This window comes from Oryzias melastigma, linkage group LG8, assembly GCF_002922805.2.
Source record: "Oryzias melastigma strain HK-1 linkage group LG8, ASM292280v2, whole genome shotgun sequence".
Classification (NCBI taxonomy): Eukaryota; Metazoa; Chordata; class Actinopteri; order Beloniformes; family Adrianichthyidae; genus Oryzias; species Oryzias melastigma.
The window spans coordinates 9,736,509-9,746,679 of record NC_050519.1 but is presented as its reverse complement, the minus strand read 5'-3'; the positions used below and the strand labels follow the sequence as shown (position 1 = coordinate 9,746,679).

Genomic DNA, 10,171 nt, shown 5'->3' with positions numbered 1-10,171 from the left:
AGTTTCTTTCAACAGAGTCTCACCTCTCGCTCGCTTTTTTTCCCTTTCCCCCTTCTCTGCACTCCTTTTCAAGTGCAATGGAGCATGATGGGCCATTTCAGAGGGTCGTGCTGCCATGGAGATGTTTAGGCCGATACAGGTTGGGACGTCTGAGGTATTTTTCTTTTATTTCGTTTTTTTTTTTTTTTTACTCTCTGCAGTTTACTTCCAGGCTTGAGCAACAGAATAAAACACTGCCAAGATCAGACAAAAAGAAAGAAAGAAAGAAAGAAAAGGAAAGAGAGGCTTAGTTATAACTGTGTGAGTGTGCGAGCAGGAAAAGTGATCCCATCTTGACAGGCAGGCGCCAAGCAGCAGTTGGCAGAACAGATGGAGTGGCGGGGAGAGTCAGGGTGATAGGTGTGGGGTGTCAAGAGTTGGAAAGAATGTGATCGCAGTTATGTTTTCTTTTATTTTATTGTAACTAAGGAGGCACACTTCATTCCAATGTATGTGCGTGTGCTTGTGCGACAGGTTCCTGTTTATTTGTGCCAGTCCCGCTGCTTGTCATCGTCTTAAGTTTAGGTGTGTGTGAGTGAGCCGAACTGGAGTAAAGCTCCACTGAGCTCAGTTTACACACCCCGTCAAACATGACGTCTCGTTTACAATGTCAGTGTGGAGTGCTTTTACTAACCCTGTGGCCCAGATGACAATGAATGGAAGTCAACAAGAACGGGCAGATTCTCAGTGTTTAGATTACCGGGGTCGTGTCAAAAGGCCTCCACTGTTTACACTGCTGTGATTCTGCACACAGTGGAAGTGGTACCGCAGGACTCATTTAGAATGAGGGGCTCTTTGAACTCTTATCTCCACAAGTGAAAGCCATTAATTTCTCCATGCTTCACTGTGAAAGAAAATTAAAGCCGCTTTTTTTCCATCTTCCTTATGCTTCAGCTGCGGGGGAATTCCTCGATAAGACTGTGATTGTGGTGAGGGACAGGTGGGGGGGAAAACAGGGCGGATGCTAGCTCTGATCCAAATCGACGCTGATAAGCACAGGGAAGAAGGCATGTAGTTTACCTTTTGTGCACCAAGCAGGGATGTGCGGGCTCTGCAAGACAACATCAGCTGAGCTTTAGCACATAAACAGTCTTTAAAATGAAAATGTCCAAACATGGATTCATTTTTAAAGTGACAGTTTCCTTTGGAAACCAAGAAAAACACAAAAATGAAGCTAAAGTAAGAGTTTCTGCTGAGGCTCTCCAACGGTTTCTTATCCCGCTGAAGTCCTAATAGAATTAAAAAGGATTAATGGCGTCTTTTGCTTGCCCGAGTTCAGGCTCACTCCGCCAGCCTCACCTCTTACATATTTTTAAATCTGCTCTTATAAGGACAGTCAAGGAGTGCTTTAACTGCAACTATTAGAGCTGAAAGACTTTGTACTCCTTGACTCTGAAGTCAATAAGTTCTCAGCTGAATGTGATCCAGAACTGACAGGAAGCATCTATTCAAGCATTATTTTGAAGGTGTGAACCCAGTGGGATGTTTGTGTACCGTTTGCACACAGAAAAACACCTCCCTGTATTACATTTCTGCCAAGATTACAAATTGTCAATCAAATGCTTTAAGTACACCCCCTTCATTCCAAAGTTAATGACAGGGTAGGGATAGTCAAAGTTTTGACAAGTGCTTAATGTATCCCACAGTCAGATCACACAATATTATGTGAACTTGTTTGTGCATTTTAAGGGGAGTCCAAAGTCAAATCATGATTGGAAAAAAGTTTTATCTTGTTTGGTAAACACTAAATTGCTCAAAAGTTCTTTCTAGAAGAAGCTTCTTTGTCTTTTGTTTATCATGAAGAAGTCACGATTGTCTTTTTGTTTATCTTATGTAACATAACTCTGCATAACGTGTGTGCCCGTATTTGCACGTTAAAGTCCATGCAAGGTTTGAGATGCACTAACCAGAGATGATGTGGCCCAAATGATAAGATCCCAAAAAGCTTTAGTTTATGTTTTAACTTCATGTTTGGAGAACTGCGATAAGTTCTGGAACAAAAAAAAAAAAAAAACGATTAACCAACGAGTTTTCTCTCTTCTCTAAAAGGACTTCAAACAAGAACTAAAAACATAGAAGTTCAAACCTGAGTGAATATTTTAAACCAAACCGTCTGGAGTTAAATTTCATTTCTAGCTTGTTTTTTGCATATTTATTTTGTGTCATGACGTGCAGCATGCTCAATCCAGAAATTAAAAGAATAAATAAAAAAAACAAGATCCGTGGAATGAAGACATCCGTGAGGTGTCAGTGACAGCTGCAGAGAAGAGGTGGGAGGCAGATCCTGTGTTCCAAGGTCTCTGATCTGAGTCTCCTGCAGGGCCTGTGGTGGTAAAATTATAGTGATCTGGCTTATAGGAGGGGTGGGAGTCAGACCGAGCAGGGATCCTAAACAGCTCTGTTAACCCACTTGAAAGGTTGCTTCTTTTGCAAAGCATCCAGAGTCAAAAAACATTCAGGAACATGATGTTTTTAAAAAAATGTGAGAACAAAAGTCAAACGACAATATTTGTGAGTGACAATCTGAAACATTATGGAGACAACATCCTGCAGTGCGCTGAAACGGCAGCTTATTCCTTGTAGGGTAAATGTGCTGAGAACAGCATGTGCTTCCTTTCTTTGTGTGTCTGTGGCTGCAAACATCCTCTAATCTGTTTTACGTGCATGTAAGTATGATAATAGCTTTCTGACAATAGTTTAATATATACATGTAGCACTTTCCCTCTGATTTTTAGCTTTCAATGAATTGGGCTGTAAAGTTTTTGAGTAATTAATTGGCTTCTTCTTATATCACTTATTATCTCTTAAAATTAATATTTTCCCGTTGGCCAACAGATCGACTCAAACCACTTTTACCACAGATTCCTTGCATTTGCGATTCTCAATTGTTCAACGATGTCAGTCTGACAGCCGCAGTTTTCTCCCCATCCTTGCCCTTTAATTATGGTCTTCCTTTACAGCGCCTTTAGTGACAGATGATGACGGCACTGGAAAAGTCAGGGAAGGAAACCTCCTCCCCGAGGAATATATGAAATAATCACAGTGACAGGGAGACAATGCCAGAGCAGGAAGCCCAGAACTAACTACCTGTCTAGACCCTGAACAGCTGGCACGGCACGCCAATGCTCATAGAAAAAAGTTGTGGTTCAACCCAATCCGTTGACGACAAAATCTGTTTTTTTCTTTTGAAGCAAACATGTCTTTCAAGAACAGCTCCAGGTATACATGTTTTTTTCTTTCATCTAATAATAGCTCCACTTGAATGTGGAAGTCCAACTATAGCAACAATGACCTGGAACGGCTCTGTGGAAAACATTGATGGCTTTAGCCATCTGTGCTTCCTATTCCACATAAAAATAACTGTTATGAAAACACTTCATGCATTGTTCTCCACTTTTGGAGGTGAGTGTTCCTCTGTTGCCAAACTAAAGCAAGGTATTGTCTTTTTCATAATAGGAGGGTTAGCAGCGACACAAAACCTGATACTGATAGACTTACATAACGGGAATTAAAGACGACCGCACAACAATTTATAAATCCCAGCCCGGCAAAACTCTTGTTATGTATATTTAGGTTAGTTTTTGTTCCAAAAGAAAGGGAAAGCAGGCATACAATTAGTCAAACCAAACATAATGGGTAATTTGACATGCATTTTTTCTCACGAGTTCATTGAGCGAGTGGTGCCTGAAGGCCCTTGAGTTCATGTCTGAACAAACATGCTTTTTTTCATCTCCATAAATGTGATTCTGCAGAAATAATTGAAGGCTGGACATTAAAAGTCCTGCTTGTTTCTGTGGGATTATCTGTTACAATACACCGCTTTATCAGAGGCTACTGTAACAAGACACGCTGGCCTCGGCTTTGCCCGGCTGAGCACTGAGATTTCAGCAACAAATCACAGGAGGGCAAAGTGAGGAGGGAGGAGGAAAGAAATACACTGGGAAAGGTGAATAAAGATAGCAGAGTGGAGGAGAAGTTAAGAGAAGTGCAGTGTGAATGGAAGCTGAAGCAGAGGCCGCGGCTCCAGCAGCGAGGTTTGCTGTCTGAAAGAGAAACCTCTCAGGAGATCGAGCTGGAAAACAGATTACAGTAATAGAGGCCATCCAAGTTGCACAACATGTTCCTCAGCACCATGTGAACTGAATCTGCTGTGCACGCAGGACTGCGATGTGACTGCACGCAACAGCCTCACGGAGACTTCACTGCAGAGATAAGGCCGATACATTGTGTTCGGTAATGCAAACAGGAAGTTTCATTACTATATTGTTGCGCTTCTTTTTCTCAGCAGGATCAGGTTCCAAACTGCTCTTTTAAAGAAAGCTGTGGTTTTGGAAGGGAGGATTTGGCTCTGCTGAGGACTGCAGCAGGAAATGCACTTGAGTTGGGGGTGTACATGGAATTGTGACAAACTCAGTGTTTTTCAAAAATCCTGTTGTGGTTTAACATTTGGCACGCAGAATACAGCTTTAAACTGCTGATTTTTACATTTTAAAAAGCCACACTGCCCGAGCGTGCAGGTGATTATGTTTGCTGTCAATTTCGTGAGTATTTCAGCGTGCTTTCTGCTTTAGCAGAGTGTCGATGCCCCTTTGTGAGATCATTTGGGGGTTTCGGCTTTCATATTGAGCCAACAGGACAGACTGACATATGAGTCCCAGCACAGTTTGCTTTTTCTGAGCTCTTTTGGTTTTGCTTTCAGAATTTGACTTTAAAGCCCCCCTGATGGGCGCAGTGCACATTTTTTTATCACCACTAATGAGAGATTTAGATAATTAGAGGAAAAAAAAACTAAATGAAACACATGTTGATTTTTGTACTGTAGCACAAACTGGAAAACTTTAAGGATCCATATTTGAATCCATAAATACTCATATGAATGTGATCTCTTCATTTTATTTATGTATTCATTTCCCAAAAGAAGTCATTGCATTGCATGCTGTTTTGGTTGTGGTCAACTCTCCTCCAGGGCTGTTTTCCAAACTGAATCCAAGCAGGATGCTGAACAGCCAAATCCATTGTTTCAGACCTGCTCTGAATTCTTGGAGCGTTTCTCAGCTTTAACTCTGCAGTGAGCAGACTGAGATTTTATTTATGATCATCCGAGTTATAAAAATGGGATACACATACCTCTTTAATGTACTCGTACCATTATACTTGGACATTTATATAGTAGGATCAAGCAAAAGTAGTGAAAGCATCTGTGCTGTTTGTTCTCAACGCTGCTTTCCTCCACAGAAGAGTTAAATCCAGTAAACAACTCAGGAGTTAGCACAGCTGGAATTATTTACTTTATAAATGTTGTTTGTGCCTTTTCCCTTTTCCAGCGCGTGTGCTTTCAGCTCGTTCTGAGGATCCAGAGAGAAGGACCGCGACCTTCAAACCTCCCACACTCACTTGATATTTACAGGAATCGATCGGATAAAAACAGACACGTTCAAAACACAGAATCTAAACAACTCCTTCATTTGTTATTACTCTACAGTTATTCACCATTAATTACATTTTAAGGTAATAGAAATATAATAAAAGATGCTCAACTATCAGTCAAAGAAAGTTTGTTTCTGCCAACTTGCAGAGAAGAGTTAAGGAGAATTGAGGAATTCCATAGAGCTGGAAGATTTAGAGAATGTTCAAGCTGTGTGGGACCAAGATTAGTTTCTACTTTCATGGTTTTTTTTTTCCTGTTGTTGTTGTTTTGTTTTTTTTTTTAAAAAAAGAGCAAAAGCTAAAAAACCTGAAGGTGTAACATCAACAGGTAAGAATTCTCGGCCCAGTGTTTGTCCCAAATGACAACAGCCTCCCCTGGTGTTCTGATGACAACAAAGCAGAACTGTAAAGTGGAAAACTTTTATGCTAAGGTCAGAAATACAAACACATGCTAAACAAGTTTAGACTTAGGTTTCAAACTTTTTTTTTTTTAAATGAGGAGTGAACACCTGAATGTCATATTAGATTAAAGTTTGTTTTTTTTCTTGGGTGACTTTTTAACTCATTAAAAGAAAGCAGGGAAAATATGAAAAAGCAAACAAAAAAAAGTGTGATTCAGTTTCATGAAAGTATAGGCTTAAATTCACTCTCTTGTTGATTCTTCTTTTGGTCACATTGTACAGTCGAAAGTCATGCCAGACTGTCTGAAATATGTTCAGCATGGTGGTTTCAAACGCATAAAAAACAGAATCATTTAATGAACAAGATTTAAGGCGGGGAAAGTTGCCATTATGCAGGTGACGTTATCTTGAAGTAATGCATGGCCCTGAGGAAGTGAGGAACATTGAACTTCCTGAATCTTTGTCATTCAAAACAAGATGGGCTGCTGTGCTCCTCGTTGTTACAAAATGAGAAACAAATGTGTTTTTCTTGCTTTTCTTTCGATGTTTCTGAAAACCGTCTGGGCTGAAGGTGAGATGGAACTTTAAGAGTCAGAATTTCAGCTTCTCTTATTTGAAACTGCTGTTATCTTGTGTTGTAGAAACATTTAGAAACATTAGCTGTTGTGAAATCAAGAACGGTCACAGATTCGAGTTTGAGCACGGCTGCCGTAATGCTACAACAATTGAAATCTCTGGTGAAAATAAGGTGAGCATTTTTTTTACTTTACTTTAAAAGTTATTTACTTTCTTAAGAGAAAGTGAAAGTGTTTTTTTAGCTAGTCGGCTTTTAGCATGAGGCCCTGGTTTAAAGGTCGATTGTTAAGCCTTTCAGAGTAAACTATATCCATTTATATGATCATATGCTTCCTTTGGTACATCAAAGAGCAAATCCTTTATGAAATCAGTTATTTTTGTGAGCTCTTTTCTCATCCGGAAGTTAAGACGCCTCAATCTCTAAGGCTGGGCCTTTCATGTGGTTTTGACTTTATCCTTCTGCCACTGCCGTTGTTCCCCCATCTTGGCTTGCTATAAAAGGCCGCTACAAGCATTTTCTTTGAACGCTTCCTGCCGCGGTCCAAAAGAATACTTCATAGGTGAATTGACGAATTTAAATTTCACAATAGCTGTGATTATGATTGATGATGTTTTCTTGCGATGGACTGATGAAACCTCCAAGGTGTACCCCACCCTTACCCAACAGCAAGTGGGAAAGGCTCCAGCAACACAAAAGGGAAAGCAGTTATTTGCACTCATTGTGTGGTTTCTCTCAATAGACAATGATGGCCTATGCTGCGCTCAACAAGCCGTCCTCTGATACATCAGCTCAAGGAATAAAAATCAGCCGGGATTCAGTCACATTCGACAACTGCCAAGGACATTTCACAGTTAGATGCATAATAAAAACTGTGAGTTTCCATCCAAACTGACCATTTCTAGTGTTGGAACCTCACACCTTCTCAATCATTTGTTTGTCTTGTAGGAGAAAGGCTTCATCAAGGAAATGTTCAAATATGTACAATTCATTGGTAAGTTATTAAAAAAATACATCTTTATACATGTACAATGTTCTTTGTATTAATTCTGGTAATGTTTTAGATCAATGTGGCGATGATGAGAACAAAAGAAGTAAGTATAATCCTTGCTATGCATCATTTTTGCTTGTTATATGATAATAACTTAAACTGATAGCAAAATACTTTTATTTCTAGTTGGTGATCAAAAGACTTGGATTTGGGCTCTAATCATCCCTATCTGCATCATGATATGCCTTTGTGTAATTCTCCTATGGTCCTGTTGCAAAATGAAAGACAAGTAAGTCCAGCTGTTTGCAAAGATCACTTTCTGACCTTCTGCTTTCTTCAGGCCCAAAACGTAACTTTTAATTTTACTTTTATTTTAAAGTGCAAACAAACAAATGTGTTTGTGGCACCAATCAGTTGTAGTAAACCCACCAGGGTCAGGATTGTATTAACAGTATTGATATTTGGTACAATAAAAACATGAAAAAAATAGTTATGAAGTTGGAGAGATGGAGTAACTGTAATTAAGTTGCATTTATGTTATATTTTATATTTTCATTATAGGAATCTGTCTGAGAGAAGTGAAAACAGCACAGAGCTGGAAGATGTTCGCAGGTCAGTTCTTAAACATTTCTTTCCTGTTCTGTTAGTTATGATGAACTTACCTCTAAACTTTTCTTTTTTTAGTGATGATGGTCCTCCCCAGCATATGTCTCCAAACGGGTAAAGTTAATGTATGATAATAAAGGATTAAATAATAAAGAAGGTTGCTGATTGTTCTCTGTTTTAATCAGAAATGGAGGAGATGATCCAGGAGGAACTCATGACTCTGACAGAACAGACACTCACAGGTTTGGCTCCAATCTCATCAAGTGATGTATGTGAAGCTTCAGGACCAAAAGTGAAGCCGAACAGATCTGTAAACCTGAGTTACTGTCATGATGACTCCACAGGGAGCACGTCGGCAGAGTGTGTGTCCTTTGGAAGATGATTGTACTTTTGTTTCCTTCATTAATCTCCAATATAGCCCATTAACCTCCAAATGAAACATCTCATAACGGCTTGAGATGAAAATATTATAAATAAACCTTCAATCCACAACAGCTACTGTAGACACAAACACTCCGATGTAAAACTAATCTACAAGAAGCAGCTGTATTTGAAATGTGACTGAATGCCATGGACTGTTATGTTTTATTGTAGCTGTAGTATTTTGTTTTATGAGTGGATTGTTGTCAAATCTAAGAAAAGTAACAGTACAATGAATACAGAAAACAGGGATGATTTTACCTAGAGCTGTTATTATGACTGTCTCATATGTGTTACTGTCTCATTATTATCAGTGGGGGGGTCAGGGATTGCCCTACTCCTGGTCTGGAGGCTGTAGATGGACAAACTGAAGAAGGACAGCCACTTCTGTCAGATCCGGGGTGAGATTTAACAATAAAGTGGCAAATGTCTTGCCACTCCAGACTGATTGACCTCTTGTTTAATTTACCCCAAACCTTCTAAATGTTGAACTCCTGCTGTTCCTTTCCATACAAATCTGATTATTTTGCTTCTATGACCACAGTATAAGCTTTGCAGTGCTTCATGACTCACCGTTTCCTTGTTTCCTTCCTCAGAGCTGCTGGTCAGGATTGTGAGAGGATGGGTGAAGCTGAAGACTTGACTCGTTCGGTGAACGAACGGAGCTTTGACCCTGTCCAGTCTCAGTCCAAGCCAGCAGGTGGCCCGGACCTGTAAGTGGAATGATTTCAGTCTATTTTTGAAACAATTATTCAATGAATATTTCTCCCTAAGGATGTCTTCACATGTTTGTTTGTTTATTTGTTTCTTTCAGAAAAGCGACGTGGAGTCAACTAACACTGAAGGAAAATTAAAAAGGACTAATAATATAATATAATATAATATAATATAATATAATATAATATAATATAATATAATATAATATAATATAATATAATATAATATAATATCATATCATATCATATAATATCATATAATATCATATAATATAAAATAAAATTATATAATATACAGTACAAGGCAAATTTTCTGACATATCCTTTGTTTTCAGGTTAATCTTGCACTGTTTTATTTTGATCTAATAAAAATATGTAGGCCCCAAATATAATGAAGGACATATTTCTCTAAAAGACGGACTTTATTTGATGTTTTTTATGTGATAAGTCAGCAGTGAATTTTTTTCTGCTCAGTTTGACCGAAGGACGGTTGAACCGATGTCAGAGAATGGTGCCTGCATGGCTGTTAGACACATATATGTACCTCATTATAATATATAGAATATATACTACAATATAAAATACACAGTGCATATTGGTAAAGGATATGTTGTATTATAAAAGATAATTATTTACATAAAATTCATACAAATGTATGTAATTAACACTGTATATCACATTTTTCAATCAATCAAATCACACATATTTTTTTTTGTTTACCAAATTAAGTTTTATAAATGATTTTTCTTTCCATTTATGATCATTTTCTTTTTTTTTTTTTTCTTTTTCTGTAATTTTGTTACTTTGTCTATTTCAATCAAATCCCTGTTGTGGTAATATCTTTGATGTATATCTTTGATTTTGAAATAAATGTCTTTTCCCCAAATGTTTGCTGCCTGGATTTGCTTGGATTTTGTCGTTTCCTCATGCATCTGATTTTTCAATGATTGCCACAAGAGGGCAGTAAAGAGCCATTTGTCCTCACAAGCCAGAACAC

General features: G+C 38.5%; 1 protein-coding gene across 2 annotated transcripts; it reads left to right on the top strand.

The window, feature by feature from the left end:
- Positions 1-2,228: 2,228 nt before the first annotated feature.
- Positions 2,229-10,060, top strand: LOC112146569. Of its 2 annotated transcripts, none has more exons than XM_036213224.1 (12): positions 2,229-6,438; positions 6,509-6,615; positions 7,184-7,315; positions 7,390-7,435; positions 7,506-7,535; positions 7,619-7,721; positions 8,009-8,044; positions 8,117-8,152; positions 8,224-8,280; positions 8,773-8,859; positions 9,055-9,171; positions 9,273-10,060. In XM_036213224.1, the coding sequence occupies exons 1-12, from the start codon at positions 6,345-6,347 to the stop codon at positions 9,310-9,312; spliced, it is 885 nt and encodes a 294-aa protein (XP_036069117.1). In that variant the 5' UTR covers positions 2,229-6,344; the 3' UTR covers positions 9,313-10,060. The 2 variants fall into 2 exon arrangements, with proteins under 2 accessions (XP_036069117.1, XP_024128227.1); XM_024272459.2 differs by having other exon boundaries at positions 2,231-6,438; positions 7,994-8,044.
- The last annotated feature ends 111 nt before the right edge of the window (positions 10,061-10,171 follow it).

Coding starts and splice junctions, on each gene's coding strand:
- LOC112146569 (XM_024272459.2), top strand. CDS start 6,345: ATGGGCTGCTGTGCTCCTCGTTGTTACAAAATGAGAAACAAATGTGTT. Junction 6,439..6,508: donor GAAAACCGTCTGGGCTGAAG/GTGAGATGGAAC, acceptor CTTGTGTTGTAG/AAACATTTAGAAACATTAGC. Junction 7,536..7,618: donor CGATGATGAGAACAAAAGAA/GTAAGTATAATC, acceptor TTTTATTTCTAG/TTGGTGATCAAAAGACTTGG.